Here is an 18,802-nt window from a genome sequence, read left to right on the forward strand (position 1 = left end):
TGGCATAAAACAAAATCCATGGCAATGCAACGGAATGTTCGGACACTACTCATTGTTGCAGAAATCCAGGAGACAACTATGAGAAGCTTGACATGAATATTATCCCATCTGGCACCTTTCTGTTCATCTGAAGCCAGCGAGTGTCACTGTCACAGGTGTGTCAGAGGTGACAGACAGTCGCCCTGCAGTGGTCTGCAGGAGATCTCCATGTTTGGCAATGCAGACAGCTGCCTAGATAGGAGGCTGTGTTTATGACCCAGCGACTACCTCCCTTTAGTCTGGATGTATATATACCTGGTGTGTTTAGGTGGGCATTGCCGGTTATATTCATTCCTATTTGGAACTTGACTGAAGTAGCATCACGTCCTCTTTGGAGTCTTGAGGCCGTGTGCCCTGTTGGAGTTTCTTCTAAAGCTAAGTTGTAATTCCCCTGTGTTGTTTTACCCTTTTGTCTTTAGAGTGCTAGCGGAGGTTGACTAGTGCTCATCTCCTTCCACCCCCAGTTGTAGCCTTACGCCAGGGATAGTAGGGCAAGGTACGTGATCGGCGACAGCTGCGGAGGCTGTATAGGGACGGTAGGGGAAGACAGGGTGACGCTAGTCCAGTTTAGGAGGTCCCCACTTCCCCTTTCCCTAGTGTCTGGGCTCCCTTTACCTTTCCCCCTGTATTGCACCCACTCCTGGCATGACAGTCACCTGTGCAGGAGTTAAAGGAGAGGGATAGAAGCGTCTTGTCTATTGTAACTGGCTATTGAATGTGATCGTAGACTGCCACTTGGACCTGTTGCAAAACTTCATGCTCGATGATCCATCCAACTTGGTGTTGATCCATAGAATAGTAGGTACTGGCACACATGAGCTTCGCCAACGGCCACTTCATCATCCAAAAATCTGCGTTTGGTGGTGTGTGGCTAAGGCTAAGTGGTCCAATATTCTTTAATGAAAATGTGAACTCAGACATTCTTCAGCAATTCTTTGTATAGTTTACTGATCATAGAAATATTATTTATTTTTTGCAAGAAATGTTCCGGTTTTTCGCCACATACTCTGTTCGATATCATTAGGGTGAAAAAATGCAAAAAACAAGACTTTTAGCTTGTCCGAGTTGTCATGGGGACAACTTTACTTGTCTTTATAGTTGAGAACATTGTAGAAAAGAATATCCTTTTCTAATCGGCGCCTGTGTAGTAATTTGAGTTTAGCAATGCCTGATAGCCATCAAAAAGAAGAATGTAGATGTGTCTATCTGTGTGATTAGCTCAGTCCACGTTGAAGTTGTGGTCTGGATTCCTACGGTGTGATCTTAGCTCTGAGAATCTTATTGACTTAGTTTTTAATCCGAATGCATGAAACTTGAGCATTAGAGATTTGTTGCCCATAGAACATGTTCCAGTTTAATAAAACGAGGCTCATGGAGTTGTATTGTCGTTATGTATTCAGGTCTTGATCCTTGAAGACTTCATTTTGTGAGCTGCAAACATTTCAGAAGGAAACTGGGATTGTCCATTATCCCTTATACAGAGTTCACTGCAGGGGCTCCAAATCCTAAATACCAGGCAAAAAGAAGGGGTTTGCATCACTGATCAAAGTATCTTAGCAGAGAGAAAAGTTGCTAAAAGTCAGCAAGAACTCCAGAATTCACCTTCTTAGTAGAGAAATGAAGTCATCCTGAGACGTTGCTGAAGGAAATGTGAAATTTTTTAAAGAGGATCTATCTGCTGACACGTCTGTTTTATTAAATACTTTTATTTTTTATAAAATAACGAGTCTAAAACGTCTTTTCATCTTTGTGTTCCTCCATTATTCCTCCTAGAAATATATGAATACATTTTCAACTGGATGTTCCGCAACATCGTAGAGTGCTAAGAAAAGATGTTCGGAATTATTTCACGTAGAATTCTTTAAAGGGCATTCACACTGGGAGATAATATGTCACACGGCAACCAACCATCCATCACGATAATTGTGAAATGTGAATGGGCTGAGCGGCCGAACCATGAGTCCAAAAAAACGTTCGTTCATTGTGTATAAAAATCATTTAGGTAAGCAAAAGATTGTGTAATGTAAATGGAGATTGCTCACCCGTTCAAAGATTAGACCGGCCAAAAAAAGTAGTGGAACGATCGCTATTCAACCATTTCATTCACGATTCTCTTCATGCATAAAACACTTGTCTGACATCGCTAATCGTGATTCACATTCGCATCGTTCATTGTTTAAATATTTATCTTCTCGTGTAAATGAACCCTTAGGGTGCATTCAGACGCCCGTGTAAATTGGTCTGAGATCAGACGCCCGTGTAAATTGGTCTGAGATCAGACGGCAATTCATGGAATGGCCCCGGCTCACCCGCCCCAAGCGTGACAACCTCATAAAATTACATGAAGCTGTCACTCATGGACGCCCTTACACAGAGACCTATCAGGGGAGCAGGCAGGTACTTCTTCACTTGACCATACAGTCCCCTCACACCATGCACATTAGATGACTGATAGTGTCTCTCCCAACTACCCCATACACAGAAATACTCAACTCTGCTGAGTACCCCACTGTTGTCTATGAAAGAGCTGCTACCTGGCAGTGGCATATTCCAACAACGAGATCCTTTTCTCCGACAACATCATTAGTAGATGGGAAGAGTCAAGAGGCCCTCATTTGATGATCGGCCAATCCCACTGAAATTGGCGGGTTCAGCTGAATTTTATATAATATAAACTCCAAAAATGGGCCAGACAAAAGTATTGGAACCCTCAGCCTAATACTTGGTTGCACAACCTTTAGCCAAAATAACTGTGAACAACCGCTTCCGGTAACCATCAATGAGTTTCTTACAATGCTCTGCTGGAATTGTAGACCATTCTTCTTTGGCAAACTGCTCCAGGTCCCTGATATATGAAGGGTGCCTTCTCCAAACTGCCATTTTGAGATCTCTCCACAGGTGTTCTATGGGATTCAGGTCTGGACTCATTGCTGGCCACCTTAGAAGTCTCCAGTGCATTCTCTCAAACCATTTTATAGTGCTTTTGGAAGTGTGTTTTGGGTCATTGTCCTGCTGGAAGACCCATGACCTCTGAGGGAGACCCAGCTTTCTCATACTGGGCCCTACATTATGCTGCAAAATTTGTTGGTAGTCTTCAGACTTCATAATGCCATGCACACGGTCAAGCAGTCCAGTGCCAGAGGCAGCAAAGCAACCCCAAAACATCAGGGAATCACCGCCATGTTTGACTGTAGGGACCGTGTTCTTTTCTTTGAATACCTCTTTTTTTTCCTGTACACTCTATGTTGATGCTTTTTCCCAAAAAGCTCTACTTTTGTCTCATCTGACCACAGAACATTCTTCCAAAACGTTTTAGGCTTTCTCAGGTAAGTTTTGGCAAACTCCAGCCTGGCTTTTTTTTGTCTCGGGGTAAGAAGTGGGGTCTTCCTGGGTATCCTACCATACAGTCCCTTTTCATACAGACGCCGATGGATAGTACGGGTTGACACTGATGTACCCTCGGACTGCAGGGCAGCTTGAACTTGTTTGGATGTTAGTCGAGGTTCTTTATCCACCATCCGCACCATCTTGCGTTGAAATCTCTCGTCAATTTTTCTTTTCCGTCCACATCTAGGGAGGTTAGCCACAGTGCCATGGGCTTTAAACTTCTTGATGACACTGCGCACGGAAGACACAGGAACATTCAGGTCTTAGGAGATGGACTTGTAGCCTTGAGATTGCTCATGCTTCCTCACAATTTGGTTTCTCAAGTCCTCAGACAGTTCATTGGTCTTCTTTCTTTTCTCCATGCTCAATGTGGTACACACAAGGACACAGGACAGAGGTTGAGTCAACTTTAATCCATGTTAACTGGCTGCAAGTGTGATTTAGTTATTGCCAACACCTATTAGGTGCCACAGGTAAGTTACAGGTGCTGTTAATTACACGAATTAGAGAAGCATCACATGATTTTTCAAACAGTGCCAATACTTTTGTCCACCCCCTTTTTTAGGTTTGGTGTGGAATTATATCCAATTTGGCTTTAGGACAATTCTTTTTGTGTTTTTTCCTTGCAAGCAAATTAAATGAAGATAATAATACCAAAGAATTTGTGATTGCAATCATTTTCAGGAAGAAACTGAGTATTATCTGACAGAATTGCAGGGGTGCCAATACTTTTGGCCACCACTGTATAACTATGTAATACTAGTAACTCATCCTAAAAAACTTTACTTTTCTACCATCTGTAGCTTAGTGGAAATGGATCCAGAATACAAGGGTGTATATTACCCAATTTCTAATGACATTATGGGAAGACTATAGATATATGTATCCTCATCCCTCTATAGATCCATCATGCATGACGTCTACAACCCATATATTGACTTCCTCACCTTGCCGGTTCTTTTATTCTTTTAAATCCAGAGTCATAAAAAATAATAGTGAGTTAATGGCACGGCGGTCCGCTGTAAGCGCCCCGTTTAAGGTGCTTATGCAGAGTGTCAATAGTAGCAATTGGACTAACAGTATGACAACATAGTTGCTTGGAAATGGGCTAATCTCCTGCTTGGGTTATTCAGAGGTCAGAAAGGGATTTTATTTTTTTTCTCTTGCACCCCCATTCAGCTTCCTATGTGTTTTTTATAACGGCTTTTTCTGTAGTAATGACGCCCCCAGGCTGGAGAACGGTGGTATTTATCCACAGCTACAGATCAGCAGCAAGTGTTGTAACACGTTTACCAAGTAATCGCCACCTTACAGAAGGTAATTACATATACAATCCGATGGAGAGGTCACTGGACCATCAGGATTTCGTATACCGTATAGTAGAAGAACTTCTGACATGTATATACGGAAGGAAAATTCACGCTATGCTTCCCAATGCTGCAAAGGCACAATGGACTTTCAGTAATGAATGGTAATGTCCTAGAGGTGAGTCCCACAGTCATCAGATGCCGACTATGCCATAAATGTCTCAGATGGCAAAGCACCTTGAAGGCCGAAGCTCAATCTCAACTTCGGACTGTGACTTTCCAATTTTATCATGCGGCAGGTGGAGTTTACAGGAGGGCACTAAAGTTTATGCAACTGCATAAACTGCAGCACTAACTTGAGAGTAAAATAGGAAAGTCGAAATAGAAAGCAGTGGAGCCTATAGTAACCTGTTTTCTGAGATCTTTCACCAGATTTCACAATATAAACTGCCTGGCAATAAAATCATCATTTTAAGAGTCCGCCAAGAGCTGGACTCCTAAAATGCTCATTTGAAAATTCATAGTTTCATATTTTTTTTTAAGGTTGAAGGTAGATTTAAGTCCATCGAGTTCAACTTGATTCAGAGGAAGGCAAAACTCCATGGGGCAGACATGACTAGCTCCATATTAGGGGAAACATTCCTTCCCGACTCCACATACGGGAATATCAAGGGGAAATTTTTTAAAAAGGAACATTCTTAAAGTAGATTTTTAAAGTAAGTACACCAGCCTTGTCAAGTCTAACGGATCTGTTTATTAACGTATACAGATTGTATTGGGAAATGTGACATCCATTTTAAATTCTCCATGCCTACTTAGGAATTCATAGTTAGACCCTAGATTCTAGATTTGCGAAAGTCTATAATCTGAATCTTAGTGACAGATTACAGACTGTTCCATGATAGCCTATTATGGCCAGATGTGTCGCTGGTACCTAGATATCGTCCCATCCTTTGGACTCCTGCATAACCACGAGAGTTACCATCATACTCATTGGAATAAAATCTATGGTAAGTCTTTTCTTGGAATGCAGGATGACAACCGACAAGGCTGCCGTTACAGTTCCTGCACTATAAATGGCAAATCGGACTAGTAATGCAGAAATATGGTGGGATCTATAGTCATTTACACGTCTGGGAAAAGTTGGTGATTTGGGTCTGGGATGGGATCAGTAATGACGGCAACTTCCTGTAGTCACTCCTGGAAAACCGATAGAAAAGAAAATGATAGAACTAAGAAACTGATCAGCAAGAATATTAACAATTTGACAGTAAAAGAAGACTTTTAAAGTAAAAAAAAAACAAAAAAACTCCAATAACAAAAAAATAAATTAAGTGCAACGGCTCTTTTTGTGGAAATTATACTTTCACAGCAAGAAGATCTCTCGCCTCTTTGGAAATGATGGAAAACCACGTACTTATTGAAAATGGAATCTCTGATACAGAAATTATATGGGGTTTAAGATGTACAAGACAGCTTTAGCTGCAATCTAGGATAACCAAGATAAAATCTGTCTCCTACTGAAGCATTAGCCCTTCTTCATTCCTACAGCAAAACAAACAAAGCATTTTGGAGAGAAACTTGTAATGAATTTTAGGCACTGTGGTGACATAACACAATCGCACTGCCATTAATGGATCGCCCTCAGCTTGTGAACGCCAAGTGCCTAAAGATAACTGCTCAAGTAAGATAGATGGGCCCTGCCAGGTACGGACAGATCACTTTCAGTTTTGAGAATAAAGAGAACAGATTATCCCCCTGTAGAAAGACATCTATTGGCAATTTCACTTCCAGGGGGGTCCGCTCTATATTGTAATGTTGCCGAAGTTTTGAGAGTCAATTCTAACTGAGGAATGAGTGTTCGCAGAAAGCGAATATCATTGGCATAGCTATGTGCTTCATGATATTCAGTGTCTCATTAGGGGTAATTTCTCATGGTGTTGTAATCCATAGGAATATATTAAGGTGCTCAATGTCAGACAGCAGCTCTACAGCCAACGGCAATTTTTTGGGTAACTTTTTCAATGACTTTTAAAAAGTTGAGTGATAAAATATTTTATGGGCTGAATTTCTACTGAATTCATGTTACAAATTAGCTTTAATTAAAGTCAGAGAATGAGATTATCAAACATTAAAAAGTGTCATCTCCTTCCCACACTGCTCTACCCGGCACCGCAATCAACCACACTGAGTATATAGCCACGATGCTTGTAACTTGTAGCACAACTGGCCATATCTTCCGAGAATTAACCTCTCTCAACACTTCCATGCTCTGAAGTCGGGAGGCTCCCATGTATGCTGAAATTGGTGGGTTTTGTTGGACACTAAAGAAGCACTTCAGAAATTTATTTTATTTTTTTGCACATATAATACCTACTGTTTAATCCATGTCATTCCACCATAGTTCCATCTATACATTTTCACCTCTTCATTATAGGAAGTTGGGATGTGTGACCTCCAGTCTGACAACCAGTCCAGTAAATGCGGTAATGTGTAGGGAGGATGTCAGTCCCTGACTTCCCGTCAACTATAGGATGACATGATCACCTATCAGATCCCTCCTGGCAGCTGTCCGACTCCTGTCCTCAGCACCACCCTCCCTTTAGATAAAAATGTGGATAAAAAACTGTGGAAGAATTGTGTTTCTTCTGCTCAGACAAAAATGTGAAGGCTGCGGACAATCAGCAGTTGCCTTTCTGCTGACATACCGTTGCAAGGAATACAGGGCAGAGCGGAATTGCTCCCAGTCCGGGAGGTAAGTATAGATTTTTTTTTTTTATTCAGCACGTTGGGGCTATTAACACGAGGTTGTCCAGTAGTGGACAACACCTTTAATAAAAATCTATGCTGAAGTACAGTATATAAGAACAAAATAATTGTTGGAGTACTGCTTTGATCGAACAATCTAAAAACTGCAGGAGTACTGCATTGATATTTGATCTACATATGGCTAACTTAGGGCTTGTAGTAAATGATTACTGGAAAAGGTTGTCCGGCGAAATTATCGCCTATCTACAGGATAGGTAGTAAGTCATTGATCAGCGGGGTAAGACCTGCACCGATCGGCAGAAAGGGGCACTTTTATCCCTGGAAGAATGGAGCTGTAGTGCACATGCTCGACCGTCCGTCGTCCCATTCATTCCCTATGGGGCTTCCAGAAAAATCTTGGCAGCTCCTTAGGGAATGAATTGAGCGGCGGTCAAGCTAGAAGGAAAACCAGATTGATTAACTGTGCACCTAACCCACCAGTGCTGTTGGCCGTAGATATAAACAAAACGCAGACAAACTTATCTTAGAGGAAATTATTGGATCAGAGAAGAAAAAAAATCCCACTTGTCCAATATGTGTCCCCTTCACAGAAGCCTTCAGTCCCCACAAACATTATAATGTCTGGAGATTTTTTTGATCTCGAAAGGACGTGTCTCTAAGGACAATATCTATGACCATCATAAGCTGTAGTGAAGAGGAAGCGGGCCCTAAAGTTTTGACATTGAAAAATGTGTCCCAAACTGTTGAAGTGAGGATCAGATGTAATAGGACCAAAACGGCAGCTTCATATGAAAAATATTCTGGGTTTTCTTCTGATTTGAAGGGGACCAGCTTTTTTTTCTCTGTGCTTGTGGCTGGGCTATGATGTACATAACATCCTGTAATTTATGGTATGCCATAGTGCATTTATCACTGGCTGCATTCTCCAGTCACATCAAGGAATATTCACACTTCTGAGTCAGAAGCTCAGGAACATTATCTTCAATTGCATATAATTGAGCAAGGTCTGGTATAAAGTGATCTCTCTGAGCGGTCGATGAAAAAAATTGTTTTATGCCTCTTTGCCTTTTCTTAAAAAGGTTGTCCAGGCTTAGGGCTCAAGTATACAGACTTGTGAATCCTCATAGCGCACACTGTCAGAAACCTTCGGTGTCTGCACTGGGAAAGGGTGTTCATGTGACCACAAGTATGGGATTTGCATACTTACAGCCACATTCCAACTAGACGTGACCGGCCTCGCTCAAATGACTTGTATTGAGTGAGGCCTCGCATTGTCTAGTCGGCATGTATCTGCATGAATGCAAATCGTATACATGCGGTCACGCGCCCGCCCACGGAGCTGGAAAATCCTGACAGCGCACAATAAGGATTCACATGTTTTCAGCCACAGAGAGTGACTGCAGATTTGAACCCAAAGCCTGTACCACACCTTTAGGCCCGGAGTCACACTACCATATAACACGGCCGAGAGTTATGTGATAAAACACCGCATAGCACTCGGCCCAGTGTTATTCTATGGGGCTGCTCAGATCAGCGATTATTTTCTCATGCCGATTCAGCATGCTGCAATTTGCAGCGAGACTCAATTCACTCGCACCCATACAAGTCTAAGGGTACGAGTGAAACATCGGACTGCACTCGGATGTCAGCCTAGTGCAGTCCGATATACGCAGAGTCACGCCATAGAGGAGATAGAGAAATTACTTCCTAATGACTTTATATCCACCCATAATAATATTGTACACACCTCTTATTAACCAGGCCTCACTTTTGGTAAGACTGATATAAAATCATTATTATTATTATTATTATTATTATTATTATTATTAAAACCCCAATTCCAAAAAAGGTTGACACAGTGTAAAATTACAAGAAAACAAACATGCAATCATTAAGTTACATGCCTATGAATAAAAAGAGCATGTTAGAGAGGTAGAGTCTCTCACAAGCAAAGATGGTCAGAGGTTCACCATCTACATCTACAAATTGTAGAAGTCTGTGTTGTAAAATTGCACAGACTTTAGATGGTGGGATATCCACAGTAAATAATATTAAACGATTCAGAGATTCCAGAGAGATTGACCCCTCAGGTGTTTTTTTATTTGTACCACTTACTTTTCCAGCCTTCTGTTAACACTGTCCCCACTTCTTAAAATCTATCTGTGCCATCAATTTCAAAATTAGTTAATTTTTTCAAACAAAATGGAAAAGTGTCTAACTTTCAACTTCTGAAATGTGACATATATTCTGTTGGGAATAAAATATGGCTACAAGAGATCTGCAAATTATTGCATTCTCGTCTTTTTTACATTTTAGCCGATCGATCGCAGCCTGTCTGTCTTAATTCTGGACAGCTGTATTTGATTTCTTCAAGTGATAGTTGGACAAAAGAACTTTCGTCCAGATAACAATATTTCTTTGAAAAGATATTCTCAGAAAGATCATTGCCCGGTATAATTGAATATGTATGGCAGGTTTAAGGACTGTAATGGCCAACACAGACTAAAATGTCTATGGCTCCATCATTGTAACGATTGATCATCAAACAATTGTTCCTCCATTGTTTTTTCAACCTTCAAACTGCTACAGTCTAACATGTATGACCTTTCTGTGTCAGTGATGAGAGATGACTGCACATGGCCAAAATATCTATACACATCTGTGGACGAAAAATACTGCGGAGAGGTCTTCCTTAGATACTAGAAAATACTGAATAAATACAGCTAAATAGAAAAAGTATGGGGGGGAGAAAGGAGTTGTCCTCTGAAATTTCAGCCTTAGAGGTGGTGACGAGCGCAAAATGAATGTTCAAACCAAGCAAAGGAGCTTGGTGCATCGGTGACACAGCCAAGCAGTTGAGCAGTTCAGTGCACTTTCCCACCTATTTTTTGCTTCTTTCTCCACCTCCTCTTCCTTGATTGACAGCTCTGACTTTACAGGAGCCAGAGAAGAGCTGAGATAGATGGGGAAACAAGTAGTTGGGAAGGTGTACCGAACTGTTCAACTACTTGGCTAATGTCACCGATGCCATGCTTGTACATGCCAAGTGTGCAAGATGCGCCTGTACTTGGTTTAGACAGATACTGTAGTTTGTGCTGACAGATTCTCTACAAGTTGCTCATAGACACATTAAATGAAAGTTGATAAAAAGGGAAAATGAAAATTTTAGCGAATATATTAGACTGAAGTCTTACGAACTGACCAAACCATCTGGTATGTATGGCCCACCCAACTCTCGTGATTGGAAAAATGGATTTCCCTACAGAAGAGTTTTCTGGCCAAAGCTTACTGCCATTTTCCCATTAAATGCACATGAACGCTTGGCCAAACTAAGTGATTATGTATGGGGAAGTTGGGAGAGAGAGTTTTTGTTCTCCTGAATGGAAACTTTCAGTCGACTGATAACAATGACACAACATCATCTTCTGGAAATAAGTTGTCAGATAGTCAGATGAAAGTTCTTTTGCCCCTGAGAAAACTTTCCTGGAAAGAATATTCCCACAACGATCTTTTGATCCTTCGCTCAGCGCCATTCAACATGTATTGACGCGTTTCAGGTGACTGCGCACCCTTAATCATGATCATGAAACGCGTCGGTGCCACATGTCATGTAATCTGTACTGCTGACTTTGTATATCCTCTCTTGAGCACTTGATGTGAATAAAGTATATCCATGGTTTCGTTGTTCGGACGTAAGCCCCTACGGGAGCCACCGAAGGAGTGCCAAAACGCAATGTGACAGCATTCTTAGAAATCAGTGAGGTGCAGTGGCCGCACTTCTGGATCATGCCGCCGATTTGGACAAAGCCTTACATGATCTATCTGCCATTTTTGTAATTTTTTTTCTCTGAGTTTGATAGGTCATATATTGAAAAAAAAAAAAATGAATTTTTCATCTTTTATTTTTATTCATCTTCAATGTAAATGATTAGTAAAGTGTGCTGGAGGGATGTAGACAGTCCCCTAGTGCCGTCTCCCTGCTCCTCATTGCATTGAATGGCGTCCTCTCCTATAAGGCTCCGCTGCGCTTTTTGCTTTGTTTGTGCAGGGACTTTTCAGCCGTCAGTATGAGTAAAGATTTCAGGAAATAATAAAATTGTTCGGTGTGATTGACAGTGAAAGACAGCTAACTGTTTTATGGAGAAAGCTAACATGTGCCTGAGGGGGGTCCATTGTGTAAATGGAAGGATTGATCACATCGGCACAGCGGGAGCCTCTGCATTCAGACCCCAGCTTTCTTTCGAGAGGTGAAGAGAACAGATGCACCCCTCACCCCCAGCCATAGACCACTCTCTGAATGCCTCGATTTATTTCAATAAAATACGTCTCCAGCGCACCCCCAGAGTTAAATATTACTTCCCGCTCTGTCTGATGTACACAGGGAAAGCGTGAAAGCCATTATCCTAACAGTCTGGTAAATTAGATGGGTATTAGAGTTTACATTAAGGTCACTATAAACCAAAGACGAGGCCACAATTCTATACAGTTCCCGAAAATCCATAAATCTCAGTTTTATTGCTGTTTTGACCTCGCGGCTCCCCCTTTATTTTTTTTTCACTAATTACACTGATAAGACCGATAGATTGGAATATGCCAATTCCTCTAAAGCCACAAAACAAACCGAGATTTTAATTAATCTTCTAGAAGGCTCCGCTGATCAGGCAGAGACTTTGATTGGACATACAGAGATTAGAACTTACACATTAGTCTTAGCTCAAAACAGATCATTTCAACTAAAATTGAAAAAAGGGTTAAAAAAACATAACTGCCTTCTTCCAAAAACAGCGCCATCTATGTCTACTGGTAGTATATGGTATTGCTGCTCTGCACCGTTCACTTCAGTGTAGCTTAGCAGTAGCAGACACAACCTGTAGACAAGGTTTTGGATAAAGGAAGCCATGTTTTGATTGTTGTTTTGTTTGTTTTTTTTATCCTGCACAACGTCTTCACCAGCAAACTGGTATAAAAAAAAAAAAAAGTTAGTTTTTAAAACTTTCAACTTATAGTCACAAGTCCATGATATGGTTTCAGTGAGAGAAGAAGGTTTACTGAAAGATCGTTGCCACTGAATATGTATTGCCAGTTTCAACAACGTTTCATATCAATATGGACTAAAATGCGTGTGGCTATGTCGGCGAAACAATGCTTCATCAGTTGTTCGTTTTACAGTGAATTTTCTGTGTGTGTGGCTGTGTCAGCGAAACAATGCTTCATCAGTTGATCGTTTTAACAGTGAATTTTTTACGTGTGTGGCTATGTCGGCGAAACAATGCTTCATCAGTTGACCGTTTTACAGTGAATTTTCTACATGTGTGGCTGTGTCAGCGAAACAATGCTTCATCAGTTGACCGTTTTACAGTGAATTTTCTACATGTGTGGCTGTGTCAGCAAAACAATGCTTCATCAGTTGATCGTTTTAACAATGAATTTTCTATCTATCGTGGATGCCCACCCTTCGTACAATGACAATTTAAAAAAACTTTTTAACTTTTTTTTTTGTAAGTACTGACACATTCTGACTGGGAGATGCTAATTATTGCATACCTGCTCAGGGAGCCCTGATGGAGTCACAAGGTCCCCCTCTTTTTATGCTCTTATCCCCCCATTATAAGAAACTTACATGTCTATGATACTTCCATAGTTCTACTTATCCTGGCCTTTTTTTACTCCTTTTTGTGTATTTGGACCCTTATTAAGTTGTTCTTTCTAAGGCATATCAATGCTATGATTTCCTGAAGTTACTTTTTTTGTGAATTTTTTATTTTGTGGGTATCTCCATGAAACCTTTCTAGTTGTCTGTGATTTATTTCTAACTTGGATGCCCACTCTTAGTACAATAACAATTTAAGAAAACTTTTTTTTTTTCCTTTTTTTGTTGTAAGTACCTTGAAATTGCTTTCTGATAGCAGTAGGTGCCTTTTATGTATTTCATAGTATCTATCTTTGGGGATAATTTATTTTTTTTTTTTATAGATGTTATTTTATTTTGTTTTACAAGCGCTTTGTTTTCCCTGCACATTCAACTTGATGTGGTCTGTGGTCATTAATCAGCTGAGAGGAGCTCAGAACAAAAAACAAAATCAGAGCAAGCTCACTGACAGAGTCTCAGTTAACTCATATTGCAGCCAGCAATAGACAATAATGCATCTATAGATTGTAGAGGGCAAACGGTGCAACATTTTTAATGAAGCCCTATTGTTAAAAAAAAAATAAACTTTTAGCTCCAAATACATGCATTTAAGTAAAATAAAAAATAAAAAAGTTTGTCCGCAATGGTTGACATCCATGTTAATGTCTTTACTGTTGATACCATAGCATGTGCTGGTTAATAGCATACCTGGATGACTGTATATAGGAGATCCCTGGAAGCTATAGGGGGGTCAGTGAAGTTTATACGCGTGGTACTTATGTGCTGCAAACAATTATAAACTGGATAGGAAGTGGGTTTGAAATGGCTTAAAGGGATTATGGGTTTAAAGCTGAATAAATGGTTCGCTGCTTTAGTTGAGACACATTAGCTTTTAAAAGATTACCCGAGTATTGACCAACAACCTCTGGAGCAGATCTTAGAATAATGATCTGTGCTCAGGGGGTATCATTTTATTTGTGTTTGGCGAGGAGGAATTCCCTGGAGTTCGGAGTCGTCTTCTGAGCCTGGGATTCCCGCGGAGGATAATCTAGTCGGGGAGGTTTAATGCACTTAATTAGAGCTAGGTAAAGAATCTGGCTTAAATTAGCATGGAATTCCACATACCCCGGCCTGTAATACCGGTGCAAGCGGACGTATTACACAACTCCCTCTCCACCGGGCAGGCAGCACTTTATTACCTCCTACTTGTGTTTAGTCATTAAAGTGTTATTTTCTCAGATCCTCCCTCTCCGCATGATGACCAGAATGATCTTTTTATGTTTTTAGCTCCTTGACCTGTTTATGATTTGGGATTGGTCTACATATCTCGCCGATTATGGTCAACCCAACTCCAAATACCTAAGAGTCAATCCGAACACGGCTCTCATCCTGCTGGAGAAGTAAGTGTGTCCCCCTCCTTTCCTTCTATACTATATACAGAGCTCAAGTGTATAAAGTCACTGGTGATCGCTGTATTAACTGTACACTAGCACTATATACAGAGCGCCTATGTATAACGTCATTGTTGATTCCTGTATTACCTGTATACTATATACAGAGCTCCTGTGTATAATGTCACTGGTGAGTCACTGTTACCTGTACACTGGCACTATATACAGAGCTCCTGTGTATAACATCATTGTTGATTCCTGTATTACCAGTACACTATATGCAAAGCTCCTGTCTATAATGTCACTGGTGAGTCACTGTGTTACCTGTACACTGACACTATATACAGAGCTCCTGTGCATAATGTCACTGGTGAGTCACTGTATTACTTGTACACTGACACTATATACAGAGCTCCTGTGTATGTCACTGCTGATCACTGTATTACCTGTATACTATATACAGAGCTCCTGTGTATAATGTCACTGGTGATCCCTGTATTACCTGTACACTGACACTATATACAGAGCTCCTGTGTATAATGTCACTGGTGATCCCTGTATTACCTGTATACTATATATAGAGAGATATATATAGAGAGAGAGATATACACATATATACTGTATATATGTGTGTGTGTGTGTATATATGTGTATATATATACCATATCTATCAGTTAAATTTTGTGGCTCCCGTACCTCTGGATATCAGCAATAATAAATACCGACTTGCCTATGGGGATCTGGAATTACAGGCTCTTCCTCTCTCTCCAGGATGAAAGACATGAACAAGAAGAATAATATCTTCGCTCAGTTCAGGAAGAATGACCGGGATAAACAGAAGTTAATTGACACTGTGGTGAAACAGCTCAGGAGTCTGGTGAATGGGATGTCCCAGCACTCATAGTGCTGGCTGTACTGCAAAGCATACAGATGCCTATACTCAGCACATTGCTTTCCTGCAGAATAAAGCGTGTGCCTCACCTGGACTAAACAATGTTTTTACGGCTGATTTTTATAAGGTTTTTATATATCACACACACAAGTGACGTCAGGAGTGGAACCAGTCATTGGCGCGTACAGCGGATGAATGGACTATAAATATTGTATTTTACCTCTTGCTGCTAAAGTCTGACATTTTTTTCTGATTCTAGGGCATTTTAAGATGGGTTTTGTAAGTCATGTGAAGTCATTAAGATGATGGGGGGGGTTCAGTCAGTGAGATGAAAGGTCTGCTAGTGATTACCCTGCGGACCCCGATCACTGTCTGCTGATTGGTCAGGTCTTCCTACGTGAGTGTATGAGCGCCCACTTTTACTATAGATTTGGTTCTCAGGGTTGTGATTTTGAGCTATACTTTGTAAATATTTGCTTTTAATCTCCTTCAGGAATAAAATGAATGTTAATGAAAATCCGAAATATAGTGGTTTATTGCTCACAGCAGATACAATTCTATGGGGTTCTAGGTCTCTAATGGGTTTTCCAAAAAAAAAAAAAATTGTCACCTATCCGCAAAATAGCTGATAAACGTAGAATTGATGGGGGTCCAACTGCTGGATCCCCTCGTCTATTACAAGGGGTCCACATGTGTCAATGAATGCACCAGTAATGTATATGCACGGCCACAGCTCCGTTCACACGTATAGGAATGAGGTAGATCAAGCTGTCTCCATTAATCCAATAGAACGAGGAAGGTGATGATCATTATGCCTAAAATGCATATCCAAGGGGTAACGTTTCTCCTTGTGGAGAGTGACATGCCAAGACTGGCATGCTAATGCTAGGAGACTTAGAGGAGCATTGCAAGGCTTAAAAGTCTCCTTACATTGGTATGCCAGTCTTGGCATGTCACTCTCCACAAGGAGAAACGTTACCCCTTGGGACAGAAGCCTCTCACCCAGCCAAACCTGATCTCACACTTTGCACTGATGAGGGGCAGCAGCCCGCAACACAGTATCTGCAAATTGTGATTCTGGTTTGGTTTTATCCTAAGTCATATGACAAGGCTCGTTAAAGGGTCGATATTGACTTCTAGGATTGCTACTTCCCACAGGTGGCGCTAGAGTTCTAGTCCTCTTCCTTTCTGAAGAGACAACTTGCCTACAAAATGTATAATGTCACTTGCCATTTTTCGGCTACTCCAAAATTCATGCTTCTGACAACACAGCACTCTGTAACCGGCAACTATACTAGAAATGCGTGAGCAGCAATGTCCATAAAGAGATGGAACGAGATTCTTGATGTTTGGGGTCACTTGATCCGGGTCATGCAGTATTCTGGCTATCAATCTACGGATGAACGGATTACTCCACTGCTGCAGCCTAATTATTGTCCTTTAGGGCCGTATAAATCTAAGATCGGAACGCAGTGCACGGACTGGCCGGCGGCTCTACCCACCCGAGCCTGACAGCTGCATAGATATACATGAAGCTGTCACGCTCGAGTCGGGAGAACTGCCGGCCAGTCCATGCACTGCGCTCCGTTCTCGCTTAGATTTATTCAGACGTCTGACTGTGCCCTTAAGGGAAGTTCCCACGTGGCGTAAATGCGGCAAATTTTCTTCACAGAATACTCAGAATTGTGCATAAGATTTTAAGAAATCGTATCCGCAGACTATGCAAAAAATATCCACCGCATGATTTTCCCAGCACTACGGATTTGAAATCCACAGCATGTGTATGTATTCTGTGTGTTACCGCGCATAGTTCATGCTTTGCAATTCATCGCCCAATGCCATCTGCTGCGGGAATAATCACTGTGACGTTTCCACTGCAGGATTTTCACAGCAGAATTCCTACGAGGAAACGTTCCTTAAATGACCAGACCCCAGACAGTGAAAAATGAACATAATCCATGGCACGCTTATGGCTCCAGCCCCCCAGAATGGGAACCACATAGTATTTGATAGCATAGTAATGGATAATTTTTGGACTTTAATTCTGTTTGTCTGTTCCTAAAATGCTAAACGCAGGTGTGAATGTAGTCTAACCGATTCAGTCAGATGTCCTTGTTGCACATACGTGTTGTATCCATTATAATCTATGCCGCTATTCACATGTCCGATTTTTTTTGGTATCACGGATGACAAGGGCCAATACAAGTCTATGGGTCTGTGAAAAACCCGTACAGCGCACGGATGGCATCAATGTGTCATCCATTTGCTGTCCATGTTTGACATTGCAAAGGATAGGAGAAGCTTTGTAATTTATTTCTTTATCCATCTATGAAAAGCGCTGATGACACCGATGGTAAAAATGGACACATGGCGCAAACACTGATGACACACGGATCCAAAACACTGATGACACATGGAGCAAACACTGATGACACACGGATCCAAAACACTGATGACACATGGAGCAAACACTGATGACACAAAGATCCAAAACACGGATGACACCTGGAGCAAACACTGATGACACACGGATCCAAAACACGGATGACACCTGGAGCAAACACTGATGACACACGGATCCAAAACACGGATGACACCTGGAGCAAACACTGATGACACACGGATCCAAAACACTCATAACACATGGACCAAACACTGATGACACATGGACCAAACTCTGATGACACATGGACCAAACACTGATGACACACGGATCCAAAACACTCATAACACATGGACCAAACACTGATGACACATGGACCAAACTCTGATGACACATGGACCAAACTCTGATGACACAAGGATCCAACACACTGATGACACATGGACCAAACATTGATGACACATGGACCAAACACTGATGACACATGGACCAAACACTGATGACACACGGACCAAACACTGATGACACACGGACCAAATACTGATGACACATGGACCAAACACTGATGACACATGGACCAAACACTGATGACACACGGACCAAACACTGATGACACATGGACCAAACACTGATGACACACGGACCAAACACTGATGACACACGGACCAAACACTGATGACACACGGACCAAACACACTGATGACACATGGACCAAACACTGATGACACAAGGATCCAACACACTGATGACAAATGGAGCAAACACTGATGACACACGGACCAAACACTGATGACACACGGACCAAACACTGATGACACATGGACCAAACACTGATGACACATGGACCAAACACTGATGACACACGGACCAAACACTGATGACACACGGACCAAACACTGATGACACACGGATCCAACACACTGATGACACACGGACCAAACACTGATGACACACGGACCAAACACACTGATAACACATGGACCAAACACTGATGACACAAGGATC

At 41.4% G+C, this 18,802-nt stretch overlaps 1 protein-coding gene across 4 annotated transcripts in view; it reads left to right on the forward strand.

Moving 5' to 3' along the window:
* EXOC6 (exocyst complex component 6) overlaps positions 1-15,938 on the forward strand; it is a 263,669-nt gene extending 247,731 nt beyond the window's left edge. For all 4 annotated transcript variants that reach the window (XM_073685247.1, XM_073685249.1, XM_073685246.1 and 1 more), the window contains 2 exons: positions 14,419-14,531; positions 15,294-15,938. In XM_073685247.1, the coding sequence (XP_073541348.1) occupies positions 14,419-14,531; positions 15,294-15,426 (246 nt within the window). In that variant the 3' untranslated portion in view covers positions 15,427-15,938. The remainder of the gene's footprint in view (positions 1-14,418; positions 14,532-15,293) is intronic.
* Positions 15,939-18,802: the final 2,864 nt, after the last annotated feature.

Source organism: Phyllobates terribilis, unplaced genomic scaffold (assembly GCF_046119375.1).
Source record: "Phyllobates terribilis strain yellow unplaced genomic scaffold, ASM4611937v1 Scaffold_5__5_contigs__length_657084704, whole genome shotgun sequence".
Lineage (NCBI taxonomy): Eukaryota > Metazoa > Chordata > Amphibia > Anura > Dendrobatidae > Phyllobates > Phyllobates terribilis.